At 45.6% G+C, this 19,176-nt stretch overlaps 1 protein-coding gene across 1 annotated transcript in view; it reads left to right on the top strand.

Annotated features, from left to right (window-relative positions):
- Positions 1–19,176, top strand: part of LOC144161555 (receptor-type tyrosine-protein phosphatase T-like) — a 203,497-nt gene that overhangs the window by 160,143 nt on the left and 24,178 nt on the right. The window contains exons 26-31 of the mRNA XM_077692208.1: positions 509–657; positions 5,896–6,031; positions 6,572–6,721; positions 13,394–13,493; positions 13,585–13,661; positions 16,494–16,622. Coding sequence (XP_077548334.1) covers positions 509–657; positions 5,896–6,031; positions 6,572–6,721; positions 13,394–13,493; positions 13,585–13,661; positions 16,494–16,622 — 741 coding nt within the window. The remainder of the gene's footprint in view (positions 1–508; positions 658–5,895; positions 6,032–6,571; positions 6,722–13,393; positions 13,494–13,584; positions 13,662–16,493; positions 16,623–19,176) is intronic.

The raw sequence follows: 19,176 nt of genomic DNA on the forward strand, positions 1-19,176 counted from the left end.
CTTAGTAGTAACATCTATGTAGTGATTTGATTTGATTCAAACGCCTGTCAGCGATGCAATACGCACGCATTTGACTCTACTAATAAATTCAGCGTTACCCCTATTCATGGAAAACAACACAAATATTGAAGTCATAAAAGGACGTAGTATTCCTGGGTGCACATTGCGTACTTCCTGTTATTGCAAAAACTGCTGGTGTTTGTTTGCCTCTTATTTGCGACGTTCTTCCTCTTATTTGTGCTGCTTCACGTTTGCCGTGTAAGGTGACTAAAACTTGAACTTGTCATATTGTACTCCATTTTGGGGAAGGGGTATAGAGCTAGCCAAGCTGTTCGTAAAGCTTCTTTTTCTTGCCTCCCTATTCTCGAAGGATGAAAAAAAGGAATTAGTATTAACGTAGTTCGGGGTTGCTGCACATCGTCTGCTAAACAACGCCATGCGGATTCATTTCACTGACACGATAAGCAAAGGGAGATTATTGCTTTTAACTTTCAATTTTGTTCACCAGGACGACAAGACTCGCACAATTGTTCACTTTCATTTCACTGCGTGGCCGGACCATGGAGTTCCCCAGTACCCAGATGCTTTGTGGCCTTTTCTGAAAAGAATACGGGATTTCCAACCACTGGACCACCAACCTGTAATCGTCCATTGCAGGTATCAAAACACCATCTCAAACCACAGCCCATGTCTTGTGTGAAACGAAGGAATATTGCATATTCGCCTGCAAACTGTCTGTTATATGAAGAAAAACAATAGTAAACGGCGCCTAAATGATGATTTTAAGAGAAAAGTTAAAACAACAATATTTGCTTCTTACGTGTAGTCTTGAAGATTAGCAATGGCGCAATATTTTAAACACACCAGTTATAACTGCGTGATTTTCGGCGCAATGCATGAGCTACGTCTAAACAAATTAAACGTCATAAATTACACAAGGAGCGTCAAACGGCAAGTATAATTCTGCTCAGTAATTTCCCATATTTTCAAAGGCGTTGCTTCAACGTGGAAATAGCAGCAAACTTTTCCAGTTATTTTACGATGGCTAATATTTTATAAAAAAAATAAGAGAACTTGGTCGCTGAAAGCAGATTACCATTGAAAAAACGTAAAGCAAATTTCACACAAACTTATGATACCGAGGCGAGGATAGATTTTTTCTGCTACCTAAGTGGAAGTCCTGCAGTGACCAGAACTTCCATAATTTTTACCCTAACACTTTTAGTGCCATGTGACCAATACCCTAGCCCACAGCGTTACTGTGGTGTACATTTAGCCATGATGGAACGCCAGTAGTGCGGCACTGCTGAAGCATGCAGAGAGAGCCTGGTATGCCCGAGTGGACGCCCGAGCGCACGCCGTGTCGGGAAACGGCGGAAGCGCCTAAAAACCAATAAAACGCACACACCAGTGCCTCGCGCCTAGGAATGCCCGAGCCTTCAAAGGCGCTTCAAAGGAATTGTGCGATAGCATGATGGCTGATTTTAACCCCCCCCCCCCCACTTACTGGAGGTGCAGGACAAGCCTGGACCACCAAGTTTTTGTTGATTCAGAGTGGTTCATGCATGCCAAAAATATACGGAACACTGATATTATGTCCTTGCTCCAAACATATAAAACTGTTGTGTTGGAGGCCCAGCATTTCGGCTTAAAACCCAGAGGAGTTGTTCAGTCGTGCACGAGCCCTTCAACTTCTGGAAGAACATTCAAGTATATTGTATTCTATAATCATTTCATGCAGTGCCACCAATCAAACACTGCCTTTACATACTGAATGGTCGAATTCAGATAGGAGGGAAGATTGGAGGGGCCCAATAAAATTTACAAATGTGGTTGCATCCTTCGAATGGAGCGAAAGCAGGCACTTGTCAACTAAGAAGACCCCGCATTGCCATGACTCCCGAACAACTATAAAAATGAATTTTTTTTACCTTTTTGGCGAGTGTCAGTTTGTTCCCAGAAATGTTATTCCTTCGCCAGGCGCGTTTTTGTCGAAATTTGGACTAAAAATGAACTTTATTCCTCCTCCTCCAAAGCACGCCATTATACTGTAGTATTTCATCTCTACCATTGCCAAATAATCACTTAAACCTCTATTTGAAAAAACGATTGCAAGGAGTACCTAAGCGGGTCGTTCACGGCAGGAGAAGAAACGCTAGGGTCAGTGGCCTAGAGTTTTCTGCGACAGCTAATCTTGCACAAGTTTTGGGGATGCGAGCCTACTTTCACCTGACTCCGGGTAAGAAGAGACAACCTTGGACTAAATATACCAGGATGCGTGATCAAGAAAAAGAACAGATCACCGAATTGTGACTGGAGCGCAACTCTGTGTATTGGTCACGTCGCGGGGTAAACGTAGAACGGCCGCCACCTCAGCTCTTGGGGTGTTTAATGCACAAATGTTTGTTATTATTGCAAAAGCACTCAATGGTCGATACAGCTCGAAATTCGGTGACAACTTCGGTGGCCGCGTAGCTAGTGCCGTTGAAATAGCACCGAAATTCTCATTTGCTGTAAACACGGGTATACGCCACCACGACGTCACCGTTGGCTGCAACGCGTCATGCAGTTTTTAAAGTGTGTGTGCAGCGACCTAACGTCCCAAAGGGCTATCAAGCGTCAAGTGGCCCCATAGCAGCGGCATAAATCTTGATAAGGAGAAACGCGAAATTGTAACGACCCAGAGGTTGTAGGTAGCGGACACGGGTGCGCGCAGGACGTACCCATGGCCCAGCATTCACCAGTTAACCAGGGCTTTCTCCGCAACGTGCCGCTGTATGACTGCCGGTGGCGTGTCCCTTTGCGCTGCTCTAGCGGTCGTGCAATACAGGCATGTTTTTTGATTAGGGCCCAGTGATCTCATAAATAACCAGGGCACTCCCCACAATGTTCCACTACACCCACTGCCGGCCACGTGTGCGGTTGCGCTGCTCTGGCGGACCCATAATAACAGTATCATTTTCGATGAGACGAAAAGCGAAATTTTAACAGTGCTGGGAGTACGGGACATGTGTGCGCGCTAGCCTCACTCACTGACCCAGCATCATCCGGTTAACCAAGGCGCCCTTCGCAACGTGCCGCTGCACCCACTGCCGGTGCGTTCCCGGTTGGGCTGGTCTGGTAGTCCCAAAATAACGGCATGATTTTTGATCAGCAGAACCGCGAAAGTCTAACGGCGCAGATATTGCGAGTAGGGGACGCGGGTTGGTGCTGGCCTTCCGCAGTCGTCTACATTCAGCAGTTTCCCAGTGAGCTCTACGCACGTGGCCTGCGCCCACTGAGGTAGGCGAGTCCGCTTGCACTGCTCTGGCGTCCCCACAATACTGGCATGATTTTTGATGAGGTGAAGTGCGAAATTCTAATGGCGCAGATGTTAGGTGTAGGGAACACGGGTGCGCGCTGGCCTAACCCAGTGGTTCAGCATTCACCAGTTAACCAGGGAACTCTCCACAACGTGCATCTGCCTCAACTGCCGGCGTGTGTCCGCTTGCGCTGCTCTGCTAGCCCCACAGAACCGGCATAATATTGTGTTAGAAAAAACGCGTAATACCAACAGTCAAGAGGTTGGGGGTAGAAGATACAGTTGTCGCTGGCCTTAACCAAGGACCGACCATTCCCCGTTTAAATTGGGTGTTTTCCGCAACATACCCGTGCACCCACTACCCGCACGTGTCTGTGTAAGAAGGTACGGTGGCCCCATAATACTGGCATCATTTTTGAAAAGGCAAAATGCGAGATTCTAACGGCGTAGAAGTTAGGGGTAGGGGACACGGGTACACGCTCGACGGACGAGTGGCCCAGGTACCAACAGTTAACGAGGGCCCTCTCCTCAACGTGCCGCTGCAGCCCCTGCCAGCGGCGTGTCCGATTGCGCTGCTCTGGCGTCCCCACAATACTGGCATGATTTTTGATGAGGTGAAACGCGAAACACTAACGGTGTAGGGGACACGGGTCGGCTGTGGTCTCACCGATGGGCCCATTATTCACTAGTTTTCCCGGGAACTCCCCACAACATGCCGTCTCGCCCACTACCGGCGCGCGTCCCCTTGCGCTGCTCTAATGGCCCTACAATACAGGCAGTGATTTTTGATGAGCAGAACCACGAAATTCTAACTGCGCAGAGGTTGGGGCATCTTCGGGGTAGGGGCCGAGGGTACGCGCAGGCCGCCACGACTGGCCCAGCTATTACCAATTAACCAGGGTGGTCTCCTCAACGTGCCAATTCACGCAAGTGCCGGCGGTATGTCCGCTCGCTTTCCTCTGGCGTCCCAACAATACCGGCATACCCCTTCCGCGTAACGGCCCCTACCGAGCTTTAGGTTGAACATAAACTTTTCACATGAACAACTAAGAAAAAAAGCAGTTTTCTTGGCTTATGAAATGTCAGGCATGCAGTTAGGGTTGTATTTATTGGTGAGTAGCTAAATTTCTGGTGAACATATATATGCCACCGCAGTTGACCGGGTTGAGGTGGTAAAATCCAAAAATCGCCGTTATTCACACTGATGCTTTCACTAGCCCAGAATTTCCAGAAAAAATCGCACCTTTTAGAGAAAAAGTGAAACAGACGTCATTGTTTTAAATATGCTTTTAAAATAATCTAGGACCTATTTGTAATGGGAAAGTTATCCGATTTCCAGTTATGTACTTATGTGTTGCTTGAAATTTGCCTAAAGTTTTTTTCGCACTTAACACTGATGAAATTTACACACCATACCACTAGTGCGAAGTGTGAAACACAGTTAGGCTATGTACCACAAGGATCTTTCGGCTGTCGTTGCCATTGTTTTATATTGTTTTTTGCAATGATCATTGCCAATTATAACCATGGAAGGTAAATCCAGTTTCATGTATTTTTTCCGCAGCACGGAAAAAGTGACCAATTGAAAATTGGTAACACATGGAATATGAGTCTAAAAGTGTTAATAAGGTGGCATCATCGCAGTCGAGCAGTTCCTCAAGTTCTCTCCTATTCTTTTATCTTTTTTTTCGCCTCTTTGTTGTGCCTTATAAACTTTTTTTCTTATTTCTGTTATTCTTTATCTCCATAATTTAGTTCCACTGCTCCTTTCAATCAGTTTAGTTTCTCTTTCACTGCGTCTCAAAGATACGCCTGATTTACTTTTACACTAACCCTTTCTTTGATAATAGGTTTTCAACGCTGTAGCTTCTATTGACGAGTTACACGCCGCGGTGGTAAGTGGGAAAATGTAGTGCTGCTGATCCTAGGGACGCGGGTTCGATTCCCGGCCAGGGCAGCCGCTTTTGGGATAGAGGCAAAAACTGAAAGCGCGAGTGTGTTCATATTTCGGCGCAGATTAAAGGTCCCCAGGTGGTCCAAATTATTCCGAAGCCCTTCGCCTTGGCGCACGTCATCTCCTGTGTAGAGTCGGCGTGTTATATCTAATACTCAATCAAATCCATTGGCGTGTAACTGATTGATTTGATTGTAGAATTTAAAGCACCGACGCAACGCTGACGATGAGGTGCGCCGTAGTTACGGGCTCCGAAATAATTTTGACGACCTGGGAATCTTTGACTTGCGCCGAATGTCGTACACACGGGTGTTTTGGCTTTTCGCCCCCATCAGAAAAACGGCCGTCGCGGCCGGGAGTCAAACCCGAGACCTCGTGATTGGCATGATCCTGCCAATACACATTCGAGTTTGATCTTGTAAACCAACTACTAGTTCATATGAGCAAAAGTTCAATAAAACAGAGCCTAGCATAGCTAGCTAAAATTAAGCCTATTAAGAGCATTCATTTATTATCAACACTTCTAGGGCCAAACAGCCCATTTAAGCAACGAGTTCCCCTGAGCTCATCTTTTTAAGTTTTTTAAGCCTCTCACTCGGTGTCTTCGTTGACACGCTGAGCCTTTCAACTTTCTTTTCAGTGACGGCATGGGTCGAACGGGTGCCTTCATCCTCGTGGACAGCATGCTTTCCCAGGCCGAGGCTGAGGGCGAAGTCAACCTTGTCGCTCATCTGTATGCCATGCGGCAGAACAGAGTGGACCTTGTAGAGTCACCGGTGAAAATATTTGGACTTCTTTCTACATCAGTGCTAATCCGATAAATATGGTAGCCTGTAATAACCTTTAATGCTGGTGTGCATCTCTCCGGAATATGGAGACAACTTCGACGAACATAAACTCAACCAGAAAAAAGTAATTAAAGTAACTGTCGTTCGCAACTCTGGTGTTTTTGTCTACGTTCTGTCCGTACAAGTTTTACTCGTTGCCGAAACATTGCGAAGAATCAGCTCTACGCATGCTGATTTTAATAACAAAGGCAAGTCCCATTTCCAAGAAGCCATGCGTGAGATTCCAAGGTTGCATGTAGAAACAAAAACAACTATACATGGGTCCTTCAAGTAGGAAGGTTCTTTAAACACGAATTCTTTAAACAAGATTGGCTTGACCAATATTGTAATACTGGGAGCAACATTTACGAGAACTCCTTGAAGTAGTTCGTAAGAGTAAAGTATACTGAGAACTTTACGCGTGCCGGTCAGGCTACCCCTATTTTGAGTGTATTGTAAAGCTTGTGTTGTCGTTATCTGACATCGCAGGAACAATACATCTTTGCCTACAAAGTTCTGGTGGAAATACTTTGCTCCAAGAAGCACAAGCTGTCGATCGGAGAAATCTTCAAGCTCTACCCGAAGCTTAAAGCCAAGTTTCCTGGAACTGGAAAGAGTGCGATTGACCTGGAGTTTGAGGTAAACGATAACAGTATGACCTAGGCCAAACTTTCTTTCTAGTGTCCCTAACTGGTGTAGTACGAAAATACAGCCTGTGGTTAGATGGAGCTGTCTTTGGTCTATGACCAGGACAATGGTGGGAATTCATTCACATGTTCTGGAACATCATGCAAGAGCAAAAATCTTTTTTCTTCATAAAAACATTTTGTGGCGAAGTTATGGCAGTCTGTTGATTATTACGGTATTGATAGTGCCTGTATAAGTGTTGATGCGTATCAGTAGGAGTTCGGTACATACTGTTCATGATATTTAAACGAATAATTTGGTAGAAGGAGCAACCTCAATTTAAAAAGGGGGGTAGTAAGAGGAGGGACACATTTATTGCTTTTAGCAGCTTCTGGAACTAGTTTCTGCGTACACGCAGCACGAAATAAAATATAAGATAACAATTCAACAAGCTAAATAACGGTGGCACACAACGGAAGAAACTCCCAAGAAGTCTATAGTTTCCCAACCCCAAGATTATCAATTTTAGTAAGATGCGCAGTAAAAGAGAAATGCCGAAGTTGAAAGGAGGATATACACTTCGGATGCATGTACAGTACTGCAGATTTGCGCTTTGGTGCATAGCCTTTACCAAAGGGCAAGAACGAGAAAGAGAGTAAGAACTGCCGAGTCCCACTTCCGAAACCCGCGTGCCGGTAGTCACCATAATCCACGTGATGCTCAGTGCCACGACGCCAGCAGGTGACATATCTTGGCAGACGTCTGCTACATCGTTTGGGAAAGGTTTTTCGCAAAACGCACATGAAGGCTTTCATTAAGGCTTTCTTATCAGAACCCTAAAAAAAGTAGGACTCAATTGAAAAGTTAACCAGCCCTATTGAGTAAACTGAAGAAATGGTTATGTACATTATGTATTAAAATGACCGTAGTCTTTTTTACATGGTTGAACAATAACCTGACACGAGTGTTTCTACATTTATTGCCCATTTTGAGTCATTCATAGCCGCTTCAAAACAAACATTATCTCGCTCAATTTGAGTATTCGAAAAGCGTTGGGGAGATTTTTTATATCTGGTTCTAGTAATCGGGAAAATAAATAGTTGTCACAGACTGTTATAAGAAGGTTGAAATGTCTTTATGTGTGGACAGTAGCGTACCTAAATATACAATATTTGTGCGCTATCACATCAAATTTATATGTTACATGTTTAACATCTGAAAAGAAGCCTGTTATAACGTTATATCCTGTAAAAATATATCCTTCTTTTCCCTTTTCTCTTTGTTTTTCTAGTGCGCCTAAAAGGGAAATCACCTAAAAGTTACTCCATCGCACTCTGTTCTCCTATCTTCGCTAGTGCGTTCTAAGAATGCGAAAATAAACCTTTTGCTTGTATTATTGATCGTTTCTCATTGAGAAATAGCATAATGCCAGGGAAGTGCGGTTAGTTTAAAACAAAATCAAACAAAAATTGCACTCTCTTACTCTTCGTCAACGATACTTCCACAAGCTACGCTGCACTGTGCATTTGTGATCACGCCATGGCATGGTTACGTCTGTAACAGCTACAGGAACTACCAGTTTTGTACAAAGGAGAATATCTTTCAAAAGCAAAGCTGTTTAGCTTTTAGTTTCAACGCGCATCTGTACCAAATGAAAATATCAAGAACAGATACCAAGCGCACGTGAGCGCCTGTCGTAATGAAAATTTGCTCGAGGGCTTGCACCACGTCATGGCTCGAAAACACCAACAAAAATACCGAGAACACGTAAGCTTGCGCCTCGTGAGGAGCGCCTGGCGTTGGCCAGCTCCGTCTTCGGGAACACTCTGTCCAACGTTCGTGGTGTGATCTCTCGCGTGCTGCTGTCCTCGCCAGTTCACGTGCGTTCGCACTTGATGTGTTTGGCACAGACGCCGAGTTCGAGCTAGGGGCGCCGAGTTCGTGAAGTTGGTGTTCACGGGTTATTATGCGTGCGAGCGCGGTCCACTGTGGGAGAGGTGAAATCTTGCGGTCTAAGACGAAGGGAGAGGGGCCGCCGGATCTATGTTTCTCCCGCCTTGCATCGCTAGTGCCAGAGGTAGATATTTCTAAAGCAAAGCCTTCTACATCTGCCAGCCAACGGTTCTTTTCTGGCGTGGAGAACACCAAACTCCCAACGCGGCGGAGCAGGTTGTGAGAGGGGGGGGCGGAAGGTTTCACTCATGGAGCCCACAGTAGATGGCGGGGCGAATTTACACAGCGTTCCCCGAGCGGGAGCGCCTGCTCACCGGCGGCGGCGTCGGTGGTACAGCTTTCTCGTCTGCTTTAGCTACGGTTCTTTTGCGCCTGTTTTGGCGCTGCTGCGGGTCTATTTCGCGCTGCCTTCGCACGGCTTGATTAAATTGTTGGACAGCTCCTCCAGGGTACCTCGCACAAGACGGTATTAAGTGGTGTTTCCGCAGACACGATAAGGGTTGGTTTGCAGGGCGTGAAAACGAAATATACAAACCACATACAGACATGTAGCCACTAGAGAAACGCTACCTTTTCCACAATATTTGCCACGAATGTCTCTCGGTTTTCTAAATTGTTGAATACCAATTCGGTTGTGTTTAAAGAGGTATTACAAAACGCGAAAGGAGCAAGTGGGTCTGATAAATAGCGATTATCAAACTTTCCTCAGCTTTCTTGCAATTCTCAAACTTATTAAACTAACTTGTTTCAATCAGTATAAATGGGAATCCCTAATCTTACTTGCCCAATTGTTTCGGTGTCTGCGCTTGTGAGCCCAAAGCTTGCACATCAGAATGGCGAGGTTTCGCTGTCTCACCCTTCGAAAGACGCTCCTCTCCGTTTTTGTCTCCCGACTCACAACCGGGATACAGTGACGGCGTCTGCCGCTCTACATTGGCGTGGCCGACGCTGCTGCGGCTTTTGGGACGCCACCCCCACGATTTCCTGGTAACGGCTGGCAGAATCTCAGGTTTCGCTCTTTCTAACCCACGTGTGTTAATTCAAGGGACGGCGCATGGACAACTGTTGGAGGTGTTCTTTGAATGTTTGCTTTCCAACCACCTTCACAGTGTGGATTGGAGCCAATTTTTTTTCTCACTTATCAAAGGTGAGCTAATATTTACTGACTGCATTTCACTACCAAAAAAGGGACGAGGCCGAAGAAGAAGAGACAAACAAGACACTCGCAAACAAGAAACAAACAAGTTTAAGTCTAGCGAGTGTCCTGTGTGCTTTTTCTTCTTCGTCCTCGACCCTTTTTCACTTGTAAAACACTGTCTGTATATACCAAGTAGCCCAAATTGCTATCTTAAGCAATTTGGCCGGATTAAGCAATCATTCTTAATACGTCTGCCTGATGGTTTGGATTGGGTTTCACTACTTGGTCTAAGTAGATATATCCGCTGACCGTTTACAATGCCTCTCCACCTTTCTCAAACCGCTCTGCTCTCCCGAGGCTATTGAGAATTACTTTAGTTTTGTGCATATAATTGTCAGGCTAACGATTCTACTCTGCTTTTCAATTCGTGCTTTGCGATTGGTGTTCCGAGTTACTTGGCAAGGAAAAGTTATCAGGAAATCTGGGGCTACTGAGGTATTCTCCATTACCCTTACGCCCACCTGTTCCGAAGCCAATGTTCTGAATGCCTCTGATAAACACGCTGTGAATCCCCTTGGAGAGATTGCGTCTCCTCGTGTGACGCCCTTTCTTATAGGTATTTTACTGCTCTCCTTATGGAGGAATATGGTACCTGCGGACCCATTGTAGATTTCCTCTTTTATTCTGACGTAATGCTCGTCAAAACCCTAATTCCACGATTCCGGCATGACTCCCGAGGTTTCGAAGGAGTCAAATGCTTTCTCATAGCCTATGAAGGCTCTATATAGGGGTTCGGTATACTCCGCGAATTGCTTATTGCCTCATTAATCGTGTGAATATGTACCATTGTTTCATAGCCTTTACGAAACCCTGCTTGTTTATTAGGTTGACTGAAGACTGAAGTTTATAGTGGCATAAATTTAGTTAGCGATTACCTTGGTAAGTACCTTGTAGGCGGCTGACAGTAAGCTGATCGGCCTGTAATTTTTAGGGGCGAAGCTCCTAAAGCCGTGGGTCTGTCCATCCCTTGTGTCTCGTGGTACGTGACCGCCTAGTTCGATGACTCACTCGCAGGTGGCGCTGGTGTGAGTGACGTCGTGATAACGTCACTCGCACGTGACTGACACTATAAAAGGCAATCGCTGTTGACGCGCTTCCTCTTTCGCAACGAGTCACCGGATGGAGGAGGTGGTTGTTGACAAGGCTGCGGAGCGGAGGGCGCGCAGGGCGGCGGCAGCGCGCGCTCGCCGACAGGATCCCGCCGTGAGCGAAAGAGTAGCCGAAGCATCTCGTCTAGAAAGTCGCTCTTAAACCGCGCGTCGGCAGCTTCGGGCTGAGCTCGCTTGATGCGTTTTGCAGCCGCCTCGCGAGCTCTCACTGCATTGGGGTTTGCCTGCCGATACGAACGCTTGCTTACAGCCTCACGAACCCTACAACAACAACAACAAACGAACAAGAACAAAATAAAAGAACAAAGTAAAAGTTGATTTGTACAATGTACGCACACAGTTTTACGTCTTTCTTAATGATGTAATGGGCGAACTTTCACGGGAGAGTTACGGTTACCGATGATCTCCCCCTCTCGAGCTTCGCCCCACTTATCATCATTCATTCCGTGGATATGGCGTGATTTTTTTTAGTTCTTCATGTCACCTTTCATATCTTTAAGGATGATGTTTGCGTTCGCACAAGAATCCGGTACACTTAAGCTGATTAGGCATTGTGTATACAGATGTGCCAGTTTTCTTGTACACTTTTCCCGCCATAATTCAAGAGGTGTAGTGTAGTGTAATGCAATCCCCACCACGTGATTTGCCCCCTTGAATTTCTTTCAGAACATTTTTTTGTTTTTTCTACCTCATCTCAACTACTCCCCCTTCGCTGTTATCAAGGATGTCGCCTCTGCTGTACAGATCTCTAGCAATTCTGGGCTACTTTAGCTATTTTATCACTATTTGGGATGACATTGCCTTCCTGTCTTTATGTGCACACATCTGATTTTTCCCTATGCCTAGACCCCTCTTCACTGCTTTCAGGCTGACTCGTTTCTTAACAGCACGATCAATCCTCTCCATATTTATACTTCCGTGTGTCAGCTGTCTTACACTTATTGAGAAACTTCGAATGCTCCGACATTCTATTCTGTCAGCTGGGGTGGAGGCTGTCATACTTTGCGGTTTCCTAATTAAACATTTCCTCCTCTGCAAATGTTTACAACTGTCCTGCCAAGCGATTGTACCTCCGACTACTTCTATACACTCCATAATATTGCATGTAAGAATGTTGTTAACTTCGTGTGTCTCAAACTCTGCTTCGTGGGTTACATCTGAATATCAGTTCTGCAGCGCGATCTTGAATTCGGCTACTTTCCTTCTTACTGTTACCTCATTGATCGGCTTCTTTCGTACTATCTTGTTACGTTCTCTTTTAAATTCTACCCTAATTCGAGATCTTACTATACGGTAGTCACTAGACCTCACCCATCTCAGCACTTCCACATCCTGCACGACGCCAGAATTATCGCACGGTAAGAAGTCTACGTCATTGCTACTCTTCCCATTCGGTGTCCTCCACGTCCACTTCCGGCTCTCCCGTTAGTGGAACAAGGTTTTTATAATGCGTAGATTACGCCGTTCTACAAACTCGACAAATAAGACACCCCTGTTATTCTTACAACCCAGATCATAGTTCCTAAATTCTTTTTCAACTGCCTACCTTAGCATTCAAATCTCCAATAACTACGGTATACCGTGCAAGTACAGTATACTGGATAGATACAGTATACGGTACGGCGGTATAGGGTTTACATAGTGGAGTAAAGGAACTAGTACGGCTAGAAACCGCGCCGGTGGCGCACAGTTCAGTGCCATAAATATATTACTGACAAGGAACCTTACCGAGTCAATATGTAATTTTGTTTACTATTTATTTGTTTGTTATTCTTTTTATTTATTTAGTATACGTCAAAGGCCCCTGTCGGGGTATTACATGAGGGATGGGCATAATTAGCAACAGATTATCGATTCACAACAGTCTTAAATTCATGTGGGTCGGAGTGGGCATGGCGAAGGCAGGCAAGTTGTTCCAGTCTCGGGCGGTTGCAACAAAAAAGGAGCAAAGATGAGAAGCAGTTTGTGCTAGCGGAAGATAAACGGCTCGGCGATGGTTTGTACGGCTGGATAATCGATGAGCAGGCAAGCTGGCTGGAACGTTAAAAGAAGCGTGATAAAATTTGTGAAAAAGACAGAGTCGAAATATATGACGACGTGATTCTAGGTTGTTGAGGTGGCCACGAGCTTTAGGTTGGGAAACGCTGGAATGATAAGAGTACACAGAGTAGATGAACCGGGCTGCGCGATTTTGTACAGATGCGAGTAAGTTAGCGATATGCCAGATGCCTCCAGGTAGCTCTAATAAAACCCACAGACATGTGTTGTTCCGATAAGCCCAAGGCCTCTTCATGCTATTAAATGATCGTCGCTTCTAATTTATGCATTGGCTACCTCCCTGAATTTTCGTACTACATCTGAGCCACCGTAAAAGAGATCCGATTATCTAAAATATCTTTGTGATCCTATTCTTTATTCCCGCAGGACCTCAAGCGGATATGTCTCCTTCCAGGTACGGAGGACTTCAGAAGCGCTCGCGACGCTGAAAACGCTTCCAAGAATCGCTCGTCAAAAATACTGGCCCGTACGTTGCACAAACCTAGACATTCTTCTACGTTCTGGTGCTGGCAACTGTTTAGGCGAGTGATATTTTAAATTCTGCGCCGTCTTTCCAGGTGACAGTCGGAGACCCCTTTTGAGGGCAACATCTGACGGTTCGAAGACGGACTACATCAACGCCGTATACGTTGATGTAAGCAACCATCGCTTCCAGCAAAATGACTTCCATTGTGATGCGAAATTTGCAGCCGTTTCTCAAGGAGGACGTAGCTCCAGCATATTTTCAGATGTTTTCTTAAAGCATGATACTAAAGCCTGATAATCGTGCTTCAAATTTTCAAACCTCTTTGGGTCACATATTTTTATCTAGCGTGTGCGTATGGAAACCCAACGCCAAACAATGCAGAGTCGAGATAACTGTAGTCACATCATCAGAAATAAGGGTTTTGTTTTGCGAAAACATTCTCGGTTATATTTGTTCAGCCCAGTGTTTGTACCATGTTACCCCTCCTATTTTTTGCTGGGGATCTGCCAGGTGCGTTAACCGGTATTTTTTCACTGAAAAATTAGCAACTACATCGCTGCTTCAATATCGTGCACTGCTTGTATACTTTTCTAATCTACAGTATTAAAAATGTTTTAAATTTTACGGTTACATTTCCCCCTAACATTCCTTTCGAAGTCAGAAAACTAATCAAATGGCCTTACACAAAACACACTGCTGGTTTCATTCCGCTTCCCAACGTGATTTCGCGCCAAGGTAGTTGAACAATTTTACAAAATACCGGGGCAGGAAAATTTGACATCCACGTCAATGCAGCCGAGCGGCTACACGGTAAAGCTGTACGGCTTCCTCAGAAATTCCCCAGGTGAATTCGTCCTGTCTATGACTTCGAGTTGTCGATCAATCCGCTCTCGCGCTACAAGCGGCTATCCTACTGGTTAGCTGACTTGGCAGAGGGACTGGCCTAGATAGGCGGTGGTCCTGGGTACGAATCATCGACCAGGAGAAACTTTTCTTCAACTGCGAAGCTTCCGAGGTACCTGTACGGCTTACCTTTGTAGCCGTATGGCTCCTTTGAGGTAGGCGTCAAATTTTTCTTCACAGAAAGGTACCCCACTTTGTGGATTTCCCTTAAACCTGGTCGCTCAAAATAGCGTTGCGCCTTAAAATCAAGGCCTCGACGGACGCCCGTCTGGTCGGGAAAGACATTAAAATACACAATAAAGAAGATGCCGACCACAAGAGAAAATAAAGCAATGACGGTTTGGCACCCCAAGCGCGCGCCTTGTTCACACTAAAGCCAGGGAAAAAAAGTTAAGAGTTTAGGTAGGCTGAAGCGCGTTACTTAAACACCTTGCGTAGGCGGGGGGAAGATTGCATTTGTGCGGTTCAGAGTGTTTTGGTTCCTTTGTATAAATATAGATTCAAGATACAGCCTAGAGGTGTAGTCCGTCTCGGTGGCGACAGCACGTGCCTAACCCCAGTCTATCTCATGGTATGGACATGTTACAGTCTATCTGAAGGTATCTTATCGCATATTTCATTGAAATAGACTCGGGCAAGGCGCGTGTTGTTGCAACCGAGAAGGACTTCCCCTCTAGGCTGTCTTTAATCTACAATGATACAGACGAACAATCTCAAGGTATCTTATCGCATATTCCATGAAATAGACTCGGGCAAGGCGCGTGTTGTTGCAACCCAGACGGACTTCCCCTCTAGGCTGTCTTTAATTTGCAATGATACAGACGAACAAAAATACTCTCAACACCAAAGACGGCAATGTTCCCCCCACCTACCCAAGGTGTTAAGGTCGCGTGCTTCAGCCTACTTAAACGCTTAGCTGTCTTTCTCTGCATTTAGTGTGAACAAGGCTCCCGTTAGGGTGGTCGAAAAGTCATTGTTTTATTTCCTCTTGGGGTCGGTGTCTTGTTCATTATGTATTTTATGCTGTGCCTTATATGTATTCGGGAAAATATTGTCACAGGGCGGTTATCAGTGTGGAGCGACACAGGTACGAAAGATACAATCCTCCCAAAGTGGGTAGGTGCCATTGGTGAGGGGGAGGCGGGCAGCCCAGCCAGCTGCAAAAGAAGACGCCGCTCTGGCGGACTAGAGAATGCACGAGCTGAACGACCTAGAGGCCTTCCTGAATCCGCCTTCTAGATTATCTGTATATAACTTGTACTGTACTCTTCACTCTCTACTTGTACTCTGTACTTGTACTCTGTACTTGTACTCTGTACTTGTACTTTGTACTCTGTAACTTGTACTCTGTACATAACTTTTGGTTAGGTCTTTTCCGTGCTCCACAATATTATGCATAAAACCATTGTTTCGAGCATTCTACAAAGAAAACGTTTTCAGCAGTAGTAAAAAAACAGTGCAAAGAGGAACGACAGAAGAAGCATTGCAGAGAAACGGAGCTTGGCTGCAATACTTCCTATGTCGTGTTAAAGCAATTTCGCAGAAATGCCGAAAAAATCACCTTGAATGGTGACACCTTCTGAAACATGATAATGCGGTTAAAACAACGTACTTTGTGGGAGGCCCAAGCTGGCTCTACAATCATGGACGAATAAAATGGGAACAAGAAAATATGACGTAGAACCCGCAGAAATGAAAATAGAGATCGTGGATGTCCAACAACGGCGTTCTATTGGCATATTTGAAAATCCAGCTTTCCAAACTTTGTAACTGTACTTAGGCCACTCTTTAATGGACGTGAATGGGGAGAAAACGCCTTATTTTTGTGTTCCGGTTGATATTTTCGGGATCGCCTTTGACAGAGAGAGAGAGAGAGAGAAGTCTTTTATGTGGGCTCAAGAGGTCAGCTCTGATAGCGGCAGTGCTTGCTGCGCAAGATGGGGATGATTACAATGCAGTGAGGTGTGTCAATGACTGCATAAATTTCACCTATCTGAATTTCACTCATCGTAATTTGTGACGTACCGGTATTTAGTTTACCTTGCTATTTCTTTCATTTTTGGCCTGAAGAAGTCAGCTGTGTTTTTTTTCCCGCAGGGATTCAAGAGGAGGAACGCATACTTGGTCACACAAATGCCGCTGCAGGAAACCATCGACGACTTCTGGGAGATGATAGCAGGCAGCAGAGCCGACACCCTCGTCACGCTTGGGCCCCTTGAAAATGAGGTATGCATGCCGCGAACACAGCTATTGGGTGAAAACTGGTCTATTTTATGTGTAATTCGAACTCCACCATCTTGTGCGGCCATGCTGTATAGAAGTACGTAAATAACAGATTCTGTTTTCAACGTGATTGGCTAACGGCACGGGATATTCGAACTGCAACCAACCGCACCGGCACCTTAGGGCCTGGTAAACAGCCAGGGACACGCACCCGTTGCCTGCCCATGAGACCGTGTCGACTTCGGAACGGGGAGAAGAACAGAGGCAGGAAGTAAAATCGGCTTACCCAATTTGAAAGCTACATGGCGGAAGTTCTGTAAGACGTGTTCTTTGCACAATACGTCCATGTGGCCGCGAGTTCATTGGTATATGGTGCATTGTCAGATGCGCTCATATCTCACGTCACAAGTGCATAACCTGCCGCTCGCAGTCACTACGAGGACAATAAAGACTGAACCCCCATGCTTCCGTGCGCTGGTAAGTCGTGACTGAGTTGAATGTCGACGGTGTCTTCCCTTTTGAATAAAGCGATAAGAGTCTTTTCGCTTTATTCGAGCGAAACGGGCTGGTAGTAATCTTGAAGGAAAAAAGCAAACTGAAATACGGGTGTTTTTCGAGTAACGAATTTTGGTCATGCTTTGTTTTTTTTTCACTTTCTTTAATTCAAACTATAAATTACTTCAAGCTGAGATGGCATCCCATTTGGTTAGGATTAACAAGCTTTCTCTGTGTATTCGCTTTAAAGGCCTGCTGAGTGAGTTACATATATGGGACATAACCTATTTTAACATCAATTGAAGAAACCTATTCTTACCCAAAGAAACCTAATATAACCTAATAATAGTGAAACCAAGTAATCGAAGCGGCGTGTCCTTATTTTTTTTTTGTTCATTCGGCCTGTGTCAGGTTCGAGCTGCTTTTCCACAAGGATGTTCCAACTCGAAGGATCAGGGCCATTCGAATAAAACATTGTTCCGAAATTTGCACCGTATGAACACTATTGGAGTCCTGCGGACATTACCGCTTGGGCTTCTCGAACAAATACTTCTCGGTTACTTTGGTGTGATTGAAGCAAAAGGCAGCAATTACCAAAGGCTTTTTTCCTGTCGCATCATGTCGCGTCACGTTATCTGTTCCAATGGCATTTTGACGCATATTACACCGACCGGCAGAGTGGCCGCCATTACGAAAGCAGCTTCCGCACAGAGAGAGGTCCCCTTCGCGTGCAGATATTCTAACCGCGTTCCATCGCATTCACTCATCATGGGGCAAGAATCAGGCCATTTCTTGTTTCACTTTTAGTGGACCGAGTTAGCATTCTGGTTAGAACAATGGGCTACTCCTCTCGCGGCCCGACCTCCACACCAAACGAACCAAATTTATCTTTTCTTAACAGCGGCAGCCGATTTGGTACTGTTAGTGTTTACGTCGACGAGAGCTTCAGCTTTTTCTTCTCTTTGATGAGGCATCTATTTCTTTCGTCCTAGTAAAGCTATCCAGGTTGTTGCATCGACGTCGATGTGATTACTTTTTAAAAGTTAATGCAGTTCCACTCAACGGGAAAATGGTCGGAAGTGCAGAGCTGTGATTATTCCACCAGTGGGGCTGTGTTGCCATTGACCGCACATTGCTACCAGATCTCACGCTCTTCTGCTCCTTGTCTCACTGCTCAATTGAATAAGTGAACAGAGGTGTCGTCCAATGCAATCCAAATTTCTCCTCTTTTCCGTGCAAGCGCGCCCTCTGCCTGAAGCAGCATGCGCAGCAGTTGTGTTCGTTTTGTGATTTATTTCATCTCGCATGTGCCGCAGCCTTACGGCGGAGGTTTGAACACGTCGTTTTAAGCGCACAGTACTTAAGGTTCCTGCCTTGTCATTATAGTTCGTTCGCTGTCACGCTCTCGAGCCAGCGGTACAATCAGGTGGCGTAGCCACATAACTGATCGAAGCAAAGCCCCACGGCGTAGCGGGATAACGTACCCAAAACAGAGGCTTCGAAAAACCACCGCTTTATAACATCATAACCGCTCGAAACTCCTCAACCGCTGGCACTGGTCAACGTCTCCCCTTGGTTTAGAGCAAAGAAAACTACAGGTGCATTTGACGCAACATCTGTGTAATTACCCGGCAGCCCCCGCGTTCCCCGCTACAAAATTAGGAAAGTCCGTTGGGTTGGTTTTACGACAGCAAGCAAAAATAAGTGGCCGCTTAAACCGACATGTTTCAAACTTCGCAGTAAGGCACTCGCACATGCAAAATGAAAGAAACACAAAAAGAACAGAACTCCCGTTCCCGCTCTTGCATGCAGTGGGCGGGCGATCACCGTGAAGGCCGTATATTCGAATTCTATTGGACAAACCTCTGTTGAAATTACCAAGAAAGGATTGAGGCAGGGTGGCGAACAGCATGAGGGTAGGTAGCAGTCAGTGGATAACGGAGCCACAGTCTATTATGGCGATTCACTGCTCTGCACTTCCGACAGCTTCCTCCTGAGTGGAACGGCTTTATATTTTTAAGTGCAGTGCACTTTAGGGTCCCGCATTCTCGTCGTAGCTCGT

Source organism: Haemaphysalis longicornis, unplaced genomic scaffold (genome assembly GCF_048455015.1).
Source record: "Haemaphysalis longicornis isolate Haplotype H1 unplaced genomic scaffold, Haemaphysalis longicornis Haplotype H1 scaffold_12, whole genome shotgun sequence".
Classification (NCBI taxonomy): domain Eukaryota; kingdom Metazoa; phylum Arthropoda; class Arachnida; order Ixodida; family Ixodidae; genus Haemaphysalis; species Haemaphysalis longicornis.